The sequence below is a fragment of the Sminthopsis crassicaudata genome, chromosome 2 (genome assembly GCF_048593235.1).
Source record: "Sminthopsis crassicaudata isolate SCR6 chromosome 2, ASM4859323v1, whole genome shotgun sequence".
NCBI classification, from domain to species: Eukaryota; Metazoa; Chordata; class Mammalia; order Dasyuromorphia; family Dasyuridae; genus Sminthopsis; species Sminthopsis crassicaudata.
The window spans coordinates 402372530-402394717 of NC_133618.1; the positions used below are offsets into that span (position 1 = coordinate 402372530).

Consider the following 22188-nt stretch of genomic DNA (forward strand, 5'->3'; position numbering starts at 1 on the left):
ATATAATGGAAACTGAGGCAAGTGTATATTAAAAATACATTCCCCATTTTATAAATTTTCAAAAGATATGAAGAAGTGGTTTTAAGAAAAATAAATTACAGTTATAAATAGCAACATTAAAAATGCTCTAAATCACTACTGATTAGAGAAAGGCAACTTCAGGATACCACTTCATCCCTATTAAATTCATTAAAAGGACAGAAAAAGAACATTACAAATGCCAGAGGGCATGTGGAAAATTAGGTACACTAATTCACTGTTGGTAGAGTTGCAAACTAGTTCAATAATTCTGGAATTTTTTTTTTGAAATGATGTTTAAAGGGCTATAAAACTATGTATGACCTTTGACCTAGAAATACTACTACTAACTATATTCCAAAGAGATCAAAGAAAAATGAAATTTACCTGCATTTACACAAATAGTTGCAGCAATTCTTTTTGTAGTCCCAAAGAACTGGAAATGGAAGGAATATCCATCATTGGCTAAATAAGCAATTCCATATGATTGTAATCTAATGCTATTGTGCTATAAAAAATATTAAACAGGACGATTTCAAAAATCCTAGGAAGACTTATATGAACAGATACAAAGTGAAGTGGGCAGAACCAGGAGAACAGCTGTATTGTAACAATGATTAACTGTAAAATACTTTGTTACTTTGATCAATATAACAATCCAAGACAACTCCAAATGCTATCCATCTCCAGACATAGGATTGTTGTGTATTTTGGAAAGTCTTCACAGAAAAGTTTGCTAAGCTTCATCCTGGCTGAAACAGAATGGATCAGAAATCTCAATAAGGAGACAGATTTTTGATGGATGTTTTGGTAGCCAATTTAAATATATATATACATATATACATTATATATATATATATATATATATATATATTTATCTCAAGCAAACTAGGCCTTCAGTAATGCTGAGATAGTGCAATTTCTCCAAGAATCTGTCTGTTTTCAAAACTATGAAAGAACAATGACTGAGCATCTGGCAGTTACTTAAGGGGGGGGGGGAATCCTTAGATAAGGAATGCAGAAAATGGAGTTTTGGTCCTACCACAGACACTAATTTATTGAATAAGAATGGATGAGTCACTTATCTAGATTTTAGTTTCCTTATTTATAACATGAATGAGTTGCAAGAGAAAATTTGTAAGGTCTCTTGCGATATTCTATGTTCTAGGATTTTCTAGCATTGATATTCTATATCACTAAGACACTCTCAATCTCTGGAATCCTATAATACAAACACAAAAAATTGCTACTGTCTTATTACATAAGAAAGGCCTAGACTAGCAGTTGAGACTTCTAGTGGTAGAAAAAAGAGACTAGTACCAAGAATACCATTTAAAGAGAATGAAATCGTAGATTCTCTTGGCCTCAGTTACACTATTTTTACAATAAACTTAATGCTATTTGTTGAAAAAAATGTTTTTAGATCCTGAGTAGAAAACCCAAGAGAAGTGTGAAGTACAATTATACATCTAACATAAGGTTACCCTGGTTACAAAGCCCTGGGTTGGAATTGCCATGCCATTTTTCTTTTATTTTCTTGGTTTTCAAAATTTGTGCTTTTCAGGAAGAAAAAAAGGGGGAGGTAGTTTTTGTATTCGAGGTTTGTATGTATGTGTCAAGTTTTCAACCAGTGTAATACAGTTATTGTGTACCAAATAAGGGAAAATATCATGAATTCAGCACAGTATGTTGACCAGAAAAGGCCTTAGTTATTTGTCACTACATCCAAAATTGCTTACAATGATCAATGAGCTTATGAACCATTAAGTATTTCTGAAATAACTACAATAAGCAAAGAGCCGTTCTAGATACTGAAGATTCAAATACAAAAAATGACCCTTGATCTCAAGGAGTTTACTAGGAGAATGCATGTTCACATATAAGTATGGGATATGTTCAAAGAAATACACAAATATATTCATGTGCCAAAAAATGTTTGTTGTAGGGTACATAGAATGGACTAGCAGCAAGAGGAATAAAGAATAGGAAATAGCATTTTATCTGAGCAGTGAAGGGAGTTAAGGGTTCCAAGAAATGGATGGGAGGGAGGAAAGTATTTCAAGTATAAGAAATAACCCTGGAAAAAGTAATAGAGGTGGGAGATGATATATGTAGAAGGAACCAGAGTGGACCAGCATAGGACAAAGAAGATCATGAAGTATAGTCATGTATAATTGAAATAGAAATATAAGGTGAAGCAAAAATGTGAAGATATTTAAATATCTAACAATGGATTTTGTATTTTTTTCTAAAAGCAATAAAGAGCCACTGAAGCCTCTTGAGTAGAGAAGTATCATGATCAAACTTCAACTTCAGAAATATTGTTTTGGAAGCTGTATGGAGGATAAAGTAGAGAAGGGAGAAACTGCATGCTGCAAGAACAGCTGGCACTATCCCAATATTCAAGATAAGAGATAGTTAAAGCTAGGATTAGGATTAGGAAATGGATGCAAAGATGTGAATTAGGTAGAATTGATAATACCTGGGTAATGAATGGATTTATGAGATGAGGAAGAGTGAAGAGTGAAGCATAATGTTGAAATTATGAAACTGGGTGACTAGAAAGATGGTGACACCCTGAACAGAAATAGAAAAATATGAATAAGGGGTATGATTTCAGAAGAAATTTCTGTTTATGGTATGTTGAGTTTGAGATGGTTATAAGGCTTCAAGATAAAGATAGTAAATAGCCAGGTGGAGATGAGGACTGGTGCTTAAATGAGGGATGATGTCTGAATTTGTTTATTTCCTAGTCATCTAAAGAAAGTGAAGAAAGGTTTATAGTAAAAAGTAACCTTAGAGTTCATCTGGTCCAATCCCCTAATTTTACCAGTCAGGAAACTGAGCCAAATAATTTAAATTACCTAAATCCCACAGCTAATAAGGTCAGAGACAGTGTTTGAAGTTAGGTATTTATGTATCCACCATATTATACTGCTCTACATGGGCATAGAGGTGATATACTGAAATCTAAATATAATAATCATTCTCACTTTCATAGCATTTCTTAGTTTAAAATATTTTTCTTGCAATAACTGTTATATTTGATTTCTGCTTGTCACTGATGTCATGTTTTATCTCAACTATTTCTCCTTCATAGACTAGGAACCAATGTATACATACATATGTACGTATGTATGTATATATTTATGTATATGTGTGTATATATATATATATATACATACAAATAAATCTAAATGTATTGTGCTTGTGGGTTTGTGTATGTATGTATGTATATATGTATATTCTTTTGAAAAATCATATTTTCCATCACCAGAGATATAACTAGAATGGGAACACTAGGGCTTTAACTTCAGGGATACTAAGATCTGAAAACAAACTTCTTCACCATGACCCTAGCCATAGCTCACCTTCCTCCACTGATCCTGGACTACAATCCTTTACAATGGCTATAACTCAAATGTCCCCACCCATTTGCCTAACCTTGGTCAAACTATAATGTATTGATGACCAAAAAAAAAAAAAAAAAAAAAAAAAAAAAAGGATGATTCCACTGGTACCTGGAGTCTAGAAAATCACCACTATCCATGCTCCCCATCAGTGCTCTGGTAAAACATATAGCTCTTTTCTCAAAATAATGTTTTCAAACCCATAAAATAAAATACATAGTATTATAAAGGAAACTAATTATATGGAAATAAACTATAAAACATATTATAAAAGTTTGTGGACTGCAGGGCTAAGAATCCGTTTCTTAGAACATAGAATGTGACGACTGGAAAGGACCTTAGAGCAGAGAACATAGAATGTTAACATTAGAAAAGACTTTTAAGTATAAAATGTTAGAACTCAGAGAAACTTGAAGAAATTTAATATTTCAACTTTTTCTTTATACCAAAAGGGAAACTAAGAATTATGAAAGTATAATAAATTGCTTAAAGTCATACACATATATAAAATGGGATTCAAACCTTGGTTTCTGACTTTGAACCCAGTGTTACTTCCATGATTTTCAGTTTTTGTCAATTCTGTTATAGAGGTCACCATGACACAGCCAATAACCTACTTATTTCCCATTTGACTTCTCTCCCCATTTGTTCTCTACTAGATTATCATATAACAGAGTATAATGGAGGGAATGCTGAACAGGAAATGTAAAAGACTTGTACTGGGTCAGTGCTCTAAATTGAATGCAGAGGAGTCAAAAGTCTAAGCCCAAGTAAAAATATATGTCCATAGATATATGCCTATGGGCTAGTCAGTTTCCTTCTTTGGGCCTCAGTTTCCTCATCTGTAAGACAAGGGACTTAATTATATGATGTCTAAATCCTTTTAGATTTGACATTATGTTGTTAGATCCCTGAAAGCCATAATGCTTTGATTCTATTAAGGCATCACCGGTATTATTAGGAAGTACAGTATTCATTGCTTGTGGTTTCTACCAGAAAGAAGGCTTAGATTTGGAACTCCCTTATTGAAAAGATTATATTTCTTGAGGTACTGATCCCTCTCCAGGGTATTTTCCAAATTTGCATTGCTTCCTAATTACTGGGCAGTGTTCAGGCTTATAAAATGCTGTTATATATATGAGCAATGGAGGAAAGACAGAAAAAAAAATAGAAAATGCTGTTGAAATTGGCAAAATTCCAACATGGGTAATTACATTCTTTAGGGTGGTGATCTCACCATACACATAGTCTGTGGAGCATTTTGGGAATCTTCTGTACGAAATGTGTTTAAAACATGTAAAATATTATTGTTATTATTTTTATATCTGCCAGGGAATTTTTAAAGCCACCGAGACACCTTCCCTCTGATTGCATTTTCAGTGATCTGCAATCCATCAGCTATCTACTCCCAGCCTATATCTGACATTTTCTCTTGAATCACAGTCCAATAGAATCATAGAATACTAGAGCTATAAAGGACAAATAGAACATAGAATACAGAATGAAAAAGCTAGAAGGGACCTCAAGATGTTCCACTTCTAACACTCGAACATTTCTGTATATTGCCATTTTCAATTCTGTCTCATATTTTAAGTTGGAAAAAAAACATCATTATTTATAAGGAAAATGAGATGTACATTGAGCCAAATGTGTTATGGCTTGGATTTGAAACGTATTTGCATGTTAAATTATGGTGATATAACAAATGATCATTAAAAACCTATCTTTTGTAGTTCTATTTGATTCCCAATAAAATAGGTAAAGCATTTCTTATCTATTACAGGTGGGTGGAGAGAGGTTTCACTAATTAATACTTAAAGAGACTTAGAAATCCTCAGAAGAAAGGTGACATAAGTTCAAAGCCTACAGTGACAGCTTAATTATTATTATTACTCTTAAAAAGCACAGAGAACTTAAAAGGTCCCCAGGCACCTTTCAAAAAGAGGAAGCAAGGGGCTAACTCCTTGAATAGTCCAGTATTATTTTTGTGCTCTAGCATTCTTCTCCTCCCACTCATCTGCACTCTCCACTTCCATTTTCCCCTTTATTACCATTGCTTTAAACAGATAATTCTTAAAACTTCTACTTTATTTCTCTACTCAAAGTCCTAAACCCTTTCTCAGCACAAAAGTGAAAGAGCTTGCCTTTTAAATCTGCATAGATTTCTTAAATGTGTAGTTAGTCTATATCAGTGTACCTTTAATAAATCAATCAGAGATATTTGAGTTGGACTATTTGCTTATTGAGGGCAATGATTCTAAATCAATTAGTGAAGTACTACCTAAAGATGCACAGCTTATGTCTATATGGTGTTTTGTAGTGTATACAAAGCAATTCCTGATGACAATCCTGTTGAGTGGGTTATTATTACAGGTGAGGAAACAAGTTTATTAAAAAATAGTTTTCCCCATGTCACGCAGAAAGTAAGTGGTTGAACTAGAAGCAGTTGCTTCTTCTGATCCTCCTAACTCCAAATCCAGTGGACTCTCTACTAGAACTCTAGTTTTTTCTTACTCTAATCAATATCAGAAATACTTGGTAGAGCATGATCATTGTTATAATGTTAGAAACATTTTCAATGTGCCTACTTCAGTGACAGTGGCCTTCTGGCTGTTCCCCAAACAAGACATTCTCTCAGCTCTGGACATTTTTTTTTCCTGAGGCTGGGGTTAAGTGACTTGCCCAGGGTTACACAGCTAGGAAGTGTCACCTAGTTGCCCTTAGCTCTGGACATTTTCTCTGTCTCTGTCCCATTCCTACAACACTTTCCCTTCTCTGTTCCAACAATTGACCTCCCTAATTTTCCTTTAAATCCCAATTAAAATCTCCCTTTCAACAGAAATCTTCTTCAACCTCTCTTTATCCCAGTCTTTTTTCCTCTTTTAATTATTTCCTATTCATCCCATATATAGCTTGTCTTGTATATATTTGTATGCATTAAAGTTCCCTGATTAGATTGTAAGTTCCTTGAAGGTAGTGACTGTTTTTTTTTGTTGTTGTTTTGTTTTATTTTGTTTTGTTTTTATTTCTTTTTGTTTCCCTAGCACTTAGCACAGTGCCTAGAATGTACGATAGGCCGTTAATACATCTATTTGTTAAAAATGAATATCATTTACTATCTTATACTAAGAAGGACATTAATTATAATAATATAGGATAAAATAACAGTACTATGTCTATAATCCTGGCTTGTTCAATATTTTATCAGTAAATTGAATGAAAGCATAGATGGCATGCTTATTAAATTTGCAAGCAAAATGAAGGGGGGGAAATGAATTTCTAAAACCTTGGATGAAAGAACTAATATCCAAAGAGACTTAAAAATCTCTGTCACTGGCTAGTTTTGTGACCTCAAACAATCCACTTTATCTCTATGGACTAATCATTTACAATATGAGAAACCAGATGACCTCTAAGATCTCTTCTGGTTCCAACATTCAATGAATGACTATAGTCATAAAAAAAAAAAAATTCACAGGGATACATGTGAGGTTCTGAGCCTAAAATTAAAGTAAATACACAACTAAAATTGGAAAAATATAGACTTTTCATGGGTCTTGGTGAACCATGAGCAACTCTTTCTTTACTACCCCATCTCCCTAAAAAACCCATATTAATAAAACTTTACTACTACTACTAATAATAATGATAGCTAACATTTATATAGCATTACTATGTGTTAGGCACTGTGTTAAGTACTCTATAATTATTATATTATTTAATCCTCACAACAACTCTGCAAAGTTATCCCAATTTTACAGATGGGGACACTGAATCAAAAAAAAAAAAAAAAATAGTAACTTGCCCAGAATCACACAGTGTCTGAGACTAAATTTGAACTCAGATATTCCTGACTCCAGACTTTGTACTATACCCATTGTGGCAAAATCCTGCTATTCTCTGTTCTGTTTAAATCACATTCGGAATAAGGTTTTGAGTTCTGCTTGCCCCATTTTAGAAGATGTATTGAAAGAGGAACATTGGTGAGAGAAACAAGGGTGTGACATGCCACATGAGAACAATATGAAAGAACTGGAAATGGTGGGGCAGAAAGAAGAGGAGACTCATGGACCATTCATTCTGTTGAGATGATCTTGTTCCCAGAAGGCAGCATTGGAAATGAGCAATGAAAATCACAAAGAAATTTCACCTGGTTATAAAGAAGTAATTCAATCAACTGCCTAAAGAGATAATGAACCTCTCATCAGTAGAAGTATTCAAGAAGAATTTGGATGCTCTGCTGTTGGGAACTTATGGAAAGAGGTGTGTGCTTCAAATGGGCATTAGCACAGATGACCTTTAATTATCATTGAAGACTGATTTATACTGAATAGCTCAAAAGCAAATTTTGCCAGCATCTTCCAGATTTTCTCTGTTGTAAAAGGATTCATGTAACTGGTCAGCATAAAGTTCTCTCTTGGTCTTTATAGTACGCTGAAATTACCACACTATCTTGTGCTTTTCTAGATTAAAGGAAGGAAAACCTAACTCTGTAATAAAAACTACTGCCAAGAGTTGGAATAAAGGCATGATAACAGGGACTAGACCCCAAAATCAAAGTTCTTTGGCCAGAAGTTTTTCAATTTGGCTGTGCCTTTCTAACATTCCACCAAATGTGGAAAACATTTTTTTTTTATCTTTTTAAAAAAGAGGGATTTCTAGGGTCTGTCCCTGGGGCACAGGGTTGTACTAATAATTGGGACAGTAGAGCGAACACAGTGTGCCACATACAACTTTCTTTCTTTAGGAAAAGTGACCTAAATCAAACAGAGAATGATTAGGGACTAGAGTGGATCCTCCATGCCACCTACTGATTTTCTCTAGAACCCACATTCCTGGTAGTCTCCACTAAGACGCAAGATAATAGAATGCGTTGTGGAAGAGAAAAAGGGCATTATTAAATTGTCCCTTTGAGAATCAAGCTTCTGATGCACCTCAATCTATACTATGAAATAGGGAGAAATTGAGGTCTCTTCACATCGGTTCAAGTTGGCTTTCTACCACTGAATTATGTGCAAGTTGGTCAGTCTCTTTGAGCCTGGGTTTTCATCTGTAAAACAAAGATAATAAGGTTTAGAGCTGGAAGGGACCTTACAGATCATTTAGCTGACCTACCTGTCTTACAGGATTGCTTTCTTTAATCTGTTTCCGCTTTTATCAAAAGGAGGAAAAGAATGATGTCCCCTACCTTATTTACCTCACAGAGTTGTGAAGAGAGGATATAGTAAACCGTAAACCTGAGCCTCAGCTTTTTCCACTGGAAAATGGGGATAAAAGTAGCTGTGCAGTATCGAAGAAGAAAGCACTATATCGATATGTTTATTAGAGGAAAGATAGGGGGAAACAGAGAAGGGAATTGCCCCTCCAAAGACAAAGCAACCTTTTCTCTCACTCCCAGTCCCATTTCGGCCTGGGTTAGGAAAGAGAAGGGGAAGGACAATTGATGGGGGTTGGGGGCGATATGCCACGAAGCCCAGCTGTTGAACTCGGAGCGAGGCGGGCATTAAGCCTGATGGAAATGCCGCGTGCGTGCGTGCGCGCGTGTGTGAGAGGGAGAGAGCAAGAGAGCGAGAGAGAGAGGGAGAGGGAGAGTGGGAGAGGGAGAGGGAGAGTGAGAGCGCCGGGGGGAAGAAGGGCTTCTCTCAGTCAGCGGCTCAGCTCGCTCTGCCGCCAGTTGGTGCTAAGGCAGTTGAAGTGGCGGCTTGCAAGCGGAGCGGAGCCTGCCCTGCGCGCTGAGGGGCCGCCCGAGGGGCAGCCGCTAAGCCGGGGAGAGGAAGGGAACAGGGAACCCCCAAATCTATGGTTGGAACTGGGCTTCTTTTTTCGCCAATGCAAAAAGGAATATGCAGTGCATTTTCGCCTTCTTTTGCACCGGTTTTCTAGGGGCGGTAGTAGGTGCCAATTTCCCCAACAACATTCAGATCGGTGAGTGGGAAAGCCTTTGGCTGGGGATGGGGAGGAGGCTGGAAGTCACTTTCTAGGTTTGGGCATTGGGGGCTGGTGGTCGCTGCTTTGGTGCACCAGCTCTCCTCCGCGCGTGGTCAGGAGCTGCTGGGCTTGCTGTGGACGTGCCACGGGCCTGGGGGGCTGCTAGCGCAAGGAAGGGGTGTCTGTTAACCCTCTCTCCCAGAGAGGTGGGGGGAGGCATGGGGAAGTTTGTGCACGCACGCGCGCGGACACACACACACACACACACACACACACACACACACACACACACAGAGCGTGCAAGTGAAATGGTGGAAGCAGCGCTTTGCAAATAGGCTGCGGTTGACAGGGGAATGGTGGGCGTTCAGTTAACCCTAACCTTCCCCTCCTCCATTTTTGAAACTAAAGCAAGCTATGGTGGGCTAAGAGGATGGATAAAACAACAGCGTAGCCTTCTCTCGAGAAATCAAGCAGCCTGAAGCAATGGGCTCTTTTCCTCTCCTCGCCTCCTCTCCTCGCCCTCACTCTCACCCTCACCCCACTATTCAATAATTCATCTCTCTCTCTCTCTCTCTCTCTCTCTCTCTCTCTCTCTCTCTCTCTCTCTCTCTCTCTCTCTCTCTCTCTCTCTCTCTCTCTCTCTCTCTCTCTCTCTCTTTGTTAATCTCCTCTTGTATTTTACCTTCACCATCGGAAAATCTACTCAATTTCTTACCTCTAACCTTCCCCCATCCTCAAACTCCCTTCCCCTTTCCGCTGTCTCTTCTGCTCCATTCCATCAAGTTAAAGTGACTCCTGGATTCTTCCAAGATGCAGCATCTTGACTATACTGTCTATCCACCCCCTCCCCGCTTCAAGCTTTCTGGGCCGAAACAAAACCTCTTCCCCACCCCCTACCCACCCTAAGATGCAGCTTGTCTACTAGGTAGTGAACATATACCATCAATCAACCCGAAAAGCTTTGGTTATGGATGGGGAAGAGGGAGAAGAGGGATGGGAAGAGGGAGAATAGGGGTCGAGTTTCACATGTGTTAAGCGTGTGTGAAACAGGAACCTGGCTCTGTTAACAGCTTTTTGCCTATTTTTTTCCCCTCTTCATCCTACACTCCGCCCCCTCTTCCCACTCCCAAGGGATCCGCCGTGGAAAGTTTCCATTTCCCAGAGTTTGTGGGTCTTTGTGTGTCTGTGGTACACGTTGTTATCATGCTGCAACGCGAAGGAGCCTGGTCTCCCGACTCGTTCCTCCCGCCTTCCCCCACCTCACCTCCTCATTGCCCTGACGCCAAGCAAAAAGCTTTAGAGTCAGATCTTGGCTCCCTTTGTTCCCTGACACCTGTTACGCTGGGATGGTGAGGGAGAGGGGGAAAATGGAGGAGGGGATGGATTGTGATGGGGATGGGGGTGCTTTATGCTGCTGTCTGTGCTGTCTGTGTGAGGGTTCGTGTAGTCTGTACGGCAAACTTCTGCGTGTTAACAGGCGCCCTGCTGGCTTCCTCCGTCAGGATCCTAACCATCACCCCACCAACTCCCAGACAGCACTAGCTCAGAGAGTTGTCCCCACCCTCTATTTCATTCATTGAAGGGAGGGGGAGGGGAATAGAGATGGAAGAGGGAGGGAAGTGTTCAGGGTGTGGTCTTCCAGCAGGCTAGTGTCTGGGAGAAGCTTCATCCCCTCCTTAATATTGAATCTGGAAGAGTTTGTTTTGATATTAAAATGAGGGTACAGTTCTATGTACTGGTATTTTGCATATGAGTATGTGTGTGTATCTGCACGTCTGAGAGTGTAGGCATATGTGTATACATATGTAGATAAATGTGTGTGTCTCCATATGTATACAAGATGTCCCAAAGTCTTAGTGCAGTTTTAAGCACAACAGCTTAAAATAGCACTTTCAGGAGGCCATATAGATTAGTTAACTGTGTATACATTTGTTTTTATTTGTGCCTGTGTCTGTATATACTGTGCTATGGGTATGTCTCATTTGCATATATATATATATATACATATATATATGTATATGTATATATATATATATATATAATCAGTAAGTCAATAAGCATTTATTAAGTTCTGTGTAAAAAGAAGACAAAGAAAGGTAAAATACATAAAATACTACAGATACAAGTAGAACCTGCCTTCAAAGTGTTTACATTCTATTGGGTCAGACAACATGCAAAATACATACTGTGTAAATGGAAGAAAATTTTAAAGGAAATGCACTCAGAAAGAGAAATTGTGCATGAGTTTGAATATGTGGAATATAAGCTTATCTTTCTAAACAATTGTGTGCAAGTTTATATACATGTGTTACATGCACATATTGTACACTATTTTCTGAACATGTTACATATGAGTACATATAAGATTGGTGGATACTATATGCTTGCTTGTATATATGTTTGTGGGTATTATGTGTAAACGGGTATGATCATCTACTATTGCCTACACAAATTATAAATGTGTTTATGAATAGATAACATATATTTGACTATGTACATCCATAAACACATATAAACATATATATGTACATATAGGTCACCTGGTTAGTTTCAGGACAATAAAGAAGTTAAACACACCATTTCCATTCTCTGGCCTAAGCCTTCATTAGTTTTTTGAGATAAATGGGCCCCAACGTTTGGGCACTGAAATGTGACAAGTGTGGTTATATAAAGCAGGACTGTAGAACAAGATACAGGATGCCTAGTACTTTGTGTTTGAACCCTCATGATTCTTGGTTGGGAGTAGAAAAATGTGTATACGTGGGAGAGAATGAGAGATGCTTCTGAGCTTCCTGGAATTCTTGGATTTTGCCAAAGCTAAGCAGCAAGTGTCAAATTCAGGATTCACTGCAAATTGGACTGGAGTATATTGTTGTATAGCAGAGAAAAGACAATAGCCTGGCATAGTGAAGAGAGCACTGACCAGTCATTCAGATTTTTTTCCTGACTTCTCTCTACTTCCTTGGAAAAATTGTTTCCATTCCATGGAAATTTTCCACCCCCCTTCTGTAAAATTAGGTGGTTGATCTAGAAACTTCTGAGCCCCCTTCCAGTTCTGATATTTTGTTTTAAAGTCCCTTCCAATTCTTGCTGATATTTCAATGATCCTATGAATGGTGTTTAGTCAGTTTCCTAGTACACTGTGCTACGTTTAAAATCCATATGGTATGTTTTTGTTTTTCCTCATAGGGGGATTATTTCCAAATCAGCAATCCCAGGAACATGCAGCTTTTAGATTCGCATTGTCGCAACTCACAGAGCCCCCGAAACTGCTCCCCCAGATTGATATAGTGAACATCAGCGACAGCTTTGAAATGACGTATAGATGTAAGTAACCATACTGTCTTCTCTCCCTTTTATTATTTTGACTAGTGTTTACCAGAGCCCCAAAAAGAAATGGAAGGGTTATTGAAAACATATCTAAACTAAGCCTTATTCAGAGCGAAATTCCTGGCATCTTTATAGTTATTTCAGTGGCTGGTTTTTTGTGAACCCCTCATAGTAGGCTGATGCTCCTCTTGGGATGACTGTAAATAACATGACAGGAATTGTCCTATGTTAAGGAATATTCACTATTGTTGTGATCTAGTTCCCTTGTCCAGCATAATAAGCCGTGTCCCATGGTGAAACATTTTGTGAACACCCAAGAAATTTCAAAGTGTTTTGGAGACTTGTGTCTAGAGACTTCCTTTTATCCAAAAGGGAAAATAGCACCCATTTGCAGTAGACTAAATTTGAAAATGCTTCCTCCTAAGGGCCAAGTGAGATTTTACACACTCAGTTCCATCTAATAGAGTTAATATTTTCTATTTAAGATACTCGATCTGTTCCTCAAAGCAATTGAGTTGGTAAACAGATTAATAGCATCAGTATAGGTAAAGAATTTGAGGGTAGAGTAGATAAGAGCTCATCAAAGGGAAGTAGAAGAAATGAATGGGTTTCAAGTGCTTGAACTGAGAAAATGAAAAGCTTAGGCAATTAATGTGCATCTAAGTACATGAAATGACATAATGAATAGTATCTTGTATGGTTATGCAAAAGAAGCAAAAGTTATGCTCAATAGGTAATTATCTTGCCAATCACATCTGGTGGATGTCACAGCTACAATGAGAAGTTTGAGGATGGGGTTGGGCTTCTTTAAAAGGGTATTTAGGACCCTCATTTTCATGCCTTTCTGCTTTTTCCATAAAGGGGAACATGGAAATATCATGTCATTTTTTATTGTTATTATGTAGTACTGGATTGTACATATAGCACAAATTATGAAGATTAAATGAGATAGTGTTTATAAACCTCAAAACACTACATGAAGCCAGCTATTATTATTATCCTATGAGATGCTGCTGTGCTCCATTGATTCAGTTGGCAGAGAATTGGGCTGAAATCAGGAGGTTTGGGTTCTACTACCAGCTCTGCCATTCCAGCTATATAATCTTGGGCAAATAGCATCTTTTCTCCGACCTCAGTTTCTCCAACTGTAAATTGAGAATAATCTAAATAATTCTGAAGATCCATCCTAACTCTAAATCAATGCTTACCTTTATATCCCCCCCACCATGCAGAACATTTGAGCACACAAATTAATCAATGGATTGGTTGGATGTTGATTGATTCTGAAAAGTTATAAAGTGCATATGGTGTGCAGAGTTCTGATTTGTGGATAGGAGTAAAAAAAATAAAAATAAAATAGAATGTTTTAATTTTTGAGGAGCTCAAATGGAGGAGGACATATAGAAAAATGACTAAGATCTAAATTAGTGGTCTGATGGGAAGGGGCTTGGGTTTGGGACCAAGAGATCTGAATTTGAACTCTGGTACATACTTTTTGGCATTTATGTGTCGCTAGGGAAGTCATACTATCTCTCTGAATCTCATTTGCTCCCCTATAAAATAGGGATTATATCACTTTCATGACTAAATTTATCAGAGAAAGAAACTGTACATTGGTGAATCAGGGAGTGGAAAGAACACTAACCTTGAAAGCAGAGGGTAAGCATTAGAATCCCAGTTGTGCCACCTAATAGCAGTGTGAACTTGGGGAAGTTAATTTACAAATATAAACTTATTGATCCTCTATGAAATGAAGACAAGAATTAACCCATATCTCACAGAATTATGTTAAGGATAACTTGAGACAGTTTGTATAACATGCTTTGTAAAACATATAGTTTTAATAGTAGTTGAGTGAATGCGTTCAATATTAGCAGAAGCTAGAAAACTATCTCAGGACATTGTTGTGCAAAATATTCCTAGCAGGATAATTTTCTTATTCAGTCTTGTCTGACTCTTCATGACCCCATTTGGGCTTTTTGTTTATTTTTTTGGCAGATGTGCTGGAATAGTTCCTCATTTTCTTCACCTATTTTACAAATAAGGAAACTGAGGCAAACAGTGTTAAGTGACTTGCCTTGGGTCACATAGGCCAGATTTTAATTAAAAAAAGATGAGTCTTCCTGACTTCAGGCATATCATTCTATCCTCTGACCCACCTAGCTAGCAATAAGATAATCTTTGTTCTTGTGGTTGTTTGTCTTTGTTCTCTAAGAGGACCAAAATGTTACCATGACTTGCAAGTGAATTGCAAGTGGATTTAAATGAGGGAAGACTATGCAAAGTCACCAGCATCACTCTCTCCTTCTAGAGTATGTACTATATTTAAGGATGCTGAGCCATAGCCAGAGAAAGATAACAGGTATCAAACCACATGCATACCAGCTGAAGGAACTGGGATATTTAAACTGAAGAAGAAAAGACTGGGATGGGAGGAAAGTGTTTTCAAGTATTCAAAGAATTATCACTGTGAAGGAAGGATGAGACATTCTGTTTGATCTCAGAGGGTAGAGTTAGAAACACTGGTAGAAGTTTCAGGGAAACAGGTTTCTTCTTGATAAAAGTCTATTTCTGAGTGGGAAGAGCTGCCTGAGGAAGACATAGGTTCTCTCTCACTGAAGATCTTCAAGCAAAATCTAGAGGACTGCTAGTGGATATTGCAGTTGGGATTCTTGGTCAATCACAAATTCAGGCATCTTTAGTTTCGGGTCTATGAGATTTGGGAATATAAATTTGACTTGTTACTACCATAACTAGTAGAATAACTATGTGTAATTATATAACTACTTGTAGTTATATAATCATTACATAACATGATGATTATCATATCAGTCAATAAATTATCAATAAACATTTATTAAGTGCCTACTATGTGCCAGGCATTGTGCTAAATATTGGTATTACAAAGAAAGGCAAAAGACAATCCCTGATGTATCTAATGCTGTGATATCACATAAGAGAGCTTGTTTCTTGTGGAAGTTGAGGGTAGTGCTTTGAGGAGGAGGCAGCCTTGAAAGTTCAAAATATTAAAGGAAATAGAAACTTTTATCTCCAAAAATTAGCCATATTGTGATCTGCTGTTAAGATCTGAAACTGTTTTCAGGCCACCAGTTGCAGGATATTATGTGGGAAGTAAGGGCACATGAGAGAGAGAGAGAGATGTGTGTATGGGGGGAAATAGCTGTATGCTTGATTTTCTTTTTTTTTTATATTAATTTTAAAATTATAACATTTTTTGACAGTACATATGCACAGGTAATTTTTTACAATATTATCCCTTGTACTCCCTTCTTTTCCGAATTTTTCCCCTCCTCCCCTCCACCCCCTCCCCTAGATGGCAGGCATTCCCATACATATTAAATATGTTATAGTATATCCTAGGTACAATATATATGTGCAGAACCGAATTTTGTTGCTGTTGTTGTTGCAAAGGCAGAATTGAATTCATAAGGTAAAAATAACCTGGGGAGAAAAACAAAAAATGCTAACAGTTTACACTCATTTCCCAGTGTTCCTTTTCTGGGTGTAGCTGATTCTGTCCATCATCGATCAATTGGAATTGGATTAGCTTTTCTCTATGTTGAAGATATCCACTTCCATCAGAATACATCCTCATATAGTATTGTTGTTGAAGTGTATAATGATCTCCTAGTTCTGCTCATTTCATTCAGCATCACTTCATGTAAGTCTCTCCAAACCTCTCTGTATTCATCCTGTTGGTCATTTCTTACAGAACAATAATATTCCATAACATTCATATATGCTTGATTTTCTATAGGAAGTTCTGGATAAATTTGAGATGTAGGAAAAAGTCATTAAAGTATGAGAGGGTGATGCTAGGAGAGTTTATTAAGAACTGAAGATTTCTACAGTTGTAGACCATGTCTGAAGCACAGGCATGTGGGGAAAACAGGATGGCTAGTGGTAAAAATGACTATGTCAGGACACAGCTTTTAAAATGCAATATGAAATGACAAGGATGGTTTCAAGTTAGGCCTCCATTTCAGATTTTTGTTTTGTTTTGTTTTGTTTTTAAGAAATAAAGAAAAAACTGATCTGGACAAATTTCTTGTTAATATCAAAGGAGCCAAATAGTTGTCATTTGTGCTGTTAAAGCAGTAGTAAGTAATGTAGGTACATAAATCTTACACTGTAATTCAAGATACCTACTTTATATTCTTAAGTTCCATGACTATGATTCTTCTTGATCATTTTTATCCACCACTATCCCTACCTTCCAAATTTCTTTCTCTGTAACATAGAAGGCAGAATCCACCCCCCCAAAAAAAAGAGACTAGGAAGGGACCCAGTGACCACTGAATCTAATGCATAATGGAAAACATCATTATAAATATCCAACACACAATTTTGAAAGTTAAGGAGTGTTTATCTAAAATCTAAATTAACCTTTTTTTGTTGTTGTTGCAAATTTCATTGATTATTCCAGACACTACTCTCTGAGACCAAGCAAAACAAATCTAATCTTTCCTCCATGCAGGCATTCTTCAAATACTTGAGATAGTGAACCTTTCAGATAGGCTATGACTTAATGCTTTAACAAGATCATTTATGGAAGGCAATAAGGAACAATTGTGACTTTCTAAGTTTTTGATGAAAACATTTCTGAGGTTTGGGGAAGATGAGTTTGAACACAGTGTGTAGACTTCAAACACTGGAGGAGTTTGTCATATTAATTTTTTTAAATTCAATCCAGATCTTCACTATAAATATATTGTTGAGTGAATCATGTGCTCTCTTCATCTTTGATAATCCAGTTTAGACACTTTCCATTGCTAGATTACCAATTAGATTTAATAATGCTTTGTGTTAAAATGCATTCAACTAAGAACAACAAAAACTAACATTTGTAAAATGCCTTAGATATTATTTTACTTGATCCTCAAAACAACCCTTTGGGTAAGAATATTATTCTCCTTTTACAGTTGAGAAAATTGAAGCTGTTTGATAGAGTAAGTAACAGTAAACTTCCAAGACTAAATTCAAATTCAGATCTTCCTGACTCATAAAATAATAGATTTTTAAATGAAAGGGATTTTGTAAGACATTTAATCTAATCCTCTCCCTCCCTATTTTACATATGAAGATACAGAGGTTTAGAGCAGTTAAGTGACTTGTCCAGAATTACATAGAAAGTGTCAGAGGTGGGATCTGTGCTCACCCTTTCTGGAGCTCTAATATGACACCTTTCAGCAACTAAAGAAGGGAGATAAGAGAGGAGTTATGCTCCAAATTAACCCATGGGGAAACTGAGGCAGAAATAGGCAAATTGACTACCCAGGGTTAAAAAACAAGTAGCAGAAACAAGACTTGCATTCAGATCTTCTGAATCTAAACACTTTCCATTAAATTTCTATTACATTACAACTGCTTCCCTAGCAGATCATGTGTCAGAAATAGTACGGCATTGGAGTGGTGAGCTCTGGACTTGTGTTTGAGCTATGTCACTTCCTAACCCTTCCTTATGGAGACTACAAATGAAACCAGGCAAAGAACATTTAAAGTCATTTGGGGTATACACTAACATTGATAAAACTCAACATGGTAGCATTATTTCACTTTGCTCTCCATGTACATCTCCCTGTCTACCAGTGTACTCTCTTCCTGCACTTCCCTTCTCCCCACCCCATAATAGATGAGCTCAGAGTTTGACTAGAGCATCTTGAACCACATTCTAAGTCTGGCCACCCACACCTAAAGTATGCAATAGCTGGTAATGGATTGTTGTTAGTCATGCCATTGATTAAAAAGAAGCATTACTGCACTGTTTTGACTTTGTAGAATGCTTTAAAAACCTTTCTGCTAGTGACTCTCTCTACAACACTCTTACTGGAATAAGCTAGCTTATTGCTCTACTTCAAGAAACTTGTAATAAGAGTGGGCAGTTAGTGGTGATGCAAAGAGTTTGAAAGAGCTGTAAGATAAAGTACGATGTGTGGGAAGAGCCCTGAAAAGTGAGGCAGAATGTCTGATTTAAAGTCCTGACTCTGGGTGTAACCTTGGGCAAGAGATAAAGTTCTTTTGGACTCAGTTTTCTTCTATGGTAAATGACTATAATAATGCTTACAATCCTTATTGTTAAAGGATGTTGTGAGAATTAAATGAAATTGTGGGTGTAAAGTACCATTGAAGTACCATAGGAATATGAATTTACTCTTTAATCTTTCCCTGGCATAAGGTACCAGGCTCTGAAATTAGTAGATCCTTAATGATGTCAAAAAATACCAGAACTCAGAGTCCAATTAGAGTATGTGTATGTGTACAATTAAACATAGATATGTATACACACATATATTCTCCACAGATATACATATATATGTGTATACACAGACACATATACATACACCTACACATATAGACTGAGAAGCAATTCATTCTGACATTCTTGACAAGTGGTCATCTGCCTTTGCAAATACCTGGTAGAGATCCTCCTCCCTAAGAAGTAGCCTTGCAGTTGTGGAATAGTTCTAACTGCTAAGGAGTTATCTCTATAATATCTCTATAATCTCTATAATATAATATCTCTAAAATTTGCAAAATTTACTCTGAGATGTTGCTCACCAAGGCATGATGACTTGAACTAATTGGGAGCAACTTTGTGAATTAACTTAATTTCCTTGCTTTTCTTGGTTTCTACTTGTGTTAATTATTTTATTGTCTTTCCTAGTATAAAGATCATTCTCTTTGGTGTGGAGTAAGCAAAAGAAAACTAAGAATTTTTGTCTTGTTTTCTCTCTGTAGAGTTTCTCCACTCCCCCCCAACCTTAGATCCCTATTCAATGAGTTTTCTCTTCTTTGCTCCTGACACACTCAATGCCATTTTGGTCTTTTTTGTTGTGGTTGAGGTTGTAGTCCTGAATATTCATTTCAATTCTCAACCCATTTTACTCTTTAGCACTATTGCCACTCTTCTTATAGAACGTGTTTCTGTTCATCATTCTTTGCTTGATCTTTCTTCCATCTATGCTGGTCTTTTCAAAATCAGTTTGATAATCTGCATCAAGCTTTTAAATAACTTTTCCTTTTTCTTCCTCATTATTTTTTTTGTAATCTTATTCTTCAGATATATCCTTTCCTCTTATGTTGTTGTCTCTTGTAAACTATCAGTGAGAGACCACTTTCTGTTTCTTTGAGCTCTTTGAAATCTGCTCACCCAAAGTCTAGAATGAATGTCAAGTTATGCTTGGCACCTTACCTTCTCTATCATAGATTCTAAGATGGAGAGTGATAACATCTCCCCTGTATTTAGCAACCAGTTTTCAATCAGGCTCTGGTCCGGAATAGAAAGCCCTCTTTGTTTCATCCTTTATTTTTGCCAAAAGAAACTATTAATAAGCCAATTAATTAATTTATGAGGTATTCTGTTTTTGGTAGAGTGAGTACACTATAGAGCATGTGAATAATAATAACAAAGAAAAGAATAACTAGCACTTATATAGCATTTTATAAATATCTAAGTTTATCTTTACAATAATGCTGAGAGATAGATGCTTCTATTATCCCCATTTTACAGGAAAAAAATGAGTAAGAAAAGGTTAAGTGACATTCCCTATGTCACAAAGCTAGAGATCATTTTGCATTGAGGTCTTCCTACCACTAAATCCAGTGCTGTATTCATAGTGTCACCGAATTGAAGGCTTTCATCATCAGTATGCCATAGATCTACTTGTGATCAATTTCCATAATTATTTATCTTTTTTTCACTTTTTCCAGGTGATCTTTAGTATGTTCCTGTACTAATATTATTTTATCTTATTGCAATACCTTTCATTTCTGGTTCATGGATTTTCCCCCCTCTGTATATATATATATAGAATGATCTTTTATCTCCCCACTTATCCATTTTATTCCTTTAAATTATATTTATATAGTTATATTCTGGCTTTTAATCCTACCAAATCTAATTGATACCTGTAAGGAGTTATATTCAGCCTTATAGTAAAATATCTGGTGCACATTCTTCATTAACTATACTTTGTGTTTTTGTGTGTGGACATATAAAACTATTTTTCTGTCTCTTTTGTTTTTATCTCATCTGAATTACTGTTCTGCTTCACTGGTATTCTAATCCAGATACTGTACACTGATATTTGACTTGGCAGATACAGCTGGATAGTTACCTGCTCGTTCCATTTTCCATTTAAACCTTTCTTGATCATATTTGTAAGATCAGAAAAAAAAAACTCTAACATATTTTTGCTGACCTTCAAAGGGTGCATTTTCTGCCTGGCCAGGAGCCCATCATTTCTTTATTGTTAGCCATAATCCAGGAATTTGAGTCTCATTCTCAGACATCATCTTCTTCTTCTTCTTCTTTTTAATAGTTTTTATTTACCAGATATTTGCATGGGTAATTTTTGCAACATTGACAATTGCCAAACCATTTGTTCCAATTTTTCCCCTCCTCCCCCCCCCCCCTCGATTGCAGGTCCACCAATACATGTTAAATACGTTAGAGTATAAATTAGATATAATATATGTATACATGACCAAACAGTTGTTTTGCTGAACAAAATGAATCGGACTTTGAAATAGTGTATATTTAGCCTGTGAAGGAAATCCAAAATGCAGGCAGACAAAATTAGAAGGATTGGGAATTCTATGTAGTGCTTCATAGTCATCTCCCAGAGTTCTTTCGCTGAGTGTAGCTGGTTCAATTCATTACTGCTCTATTGGAACTGATTTGGTTCATCTCATTGTTGGAGAGGGCCACGTCCATCAGAATTGATCATCATACAGTATTGTTGTTGAAATATAGAATGATCTCCTGGTCCTGCTCATTTCACTCAGCATCAGTTCATGTAAGTCTTTCCAGGCCTTTCTGAAATCATCCTGTTGGTCATTTCTTACAGAACAATAATATTCCATAATATTCATATACCACAATTAATTCAGCCAATCTTCAGTTGATGGGCATCCATGTAGTTTCCAGTTTCTGGCCACCACAAAGAGGGCTGCCACAAACATTCTTGCACATATAGGTCTCTTTCCCTTCTTTAAGATCTCTTTGGGATACAAACCCAGTAGCAATGCTGCTGGATCAAAGAGTATGCACAGTTTGATAACTTTTTGAGCATAGTTCCAAATTGCTTTCCATAATGGCTGGATGCATTCGCAGTTCCACCAACAATGTATCAGTGTCAGACATCATCTTCTTAACAAAATCCACCTTTGTTCCTTGGTAGCAGTGATGAAACAGAAACAAGCAAAAAAAGAAAGAAAAAAAAAAAGCATTTCTTGCATCCCTTCTGCTTCTTGTCCCTAGGAATGCAACATCTCTAGAAATTTTTTCTAAGTTTCTTGGAGTAGTATTCTTTTCCCCCACAAGAATCATCAAGGTGGCGGTCACCAGATTTGAAAAGTCTTGGCATTTTCTCTATTATATCTCTGGAAACAGAATTGTGTAGATATTAGAGCTAGCTATGGGGCAGTTTGGTGGCACAGTGGATAGTGTGCTAAGACCTGGAGTTAGGAAAACTTATCT

At 36.9% G+C, this 22188-nt stretch overlaps 1 protein-coding gene across 4 annotated transcripts in view; it reads left to right on the forward strand.

Moving 5' to 3' along the window:
* Positions 1-8993: 8993 nt before the first annotated feature.
* The window catches only part of GRIA1 (glutamate ionotropic receptor AMPA type subunit 1), a 335673-nt gene continuing 322478 nt past the window's right edge, over positions 8994-22188 (forward strand). For all 4 annotated transcript variants that reach the window (XM_074291865.1, XM_074291862.1, XM_074291864.1 and 1 more), the window contains exons 1-2: positions 8994-9353; positions 12546-12683. In XM_074291865.1, the coding sequence (XP_074147966.1) occupies positions 9272-9353; positions 12546-12683 (220 nt within the window). In that variant the 5' untranslated portion in view covers positions 8994-9271. The remainder of the gene's footprint in view (positions 9354-12545; positions 12684-22188) is intronic.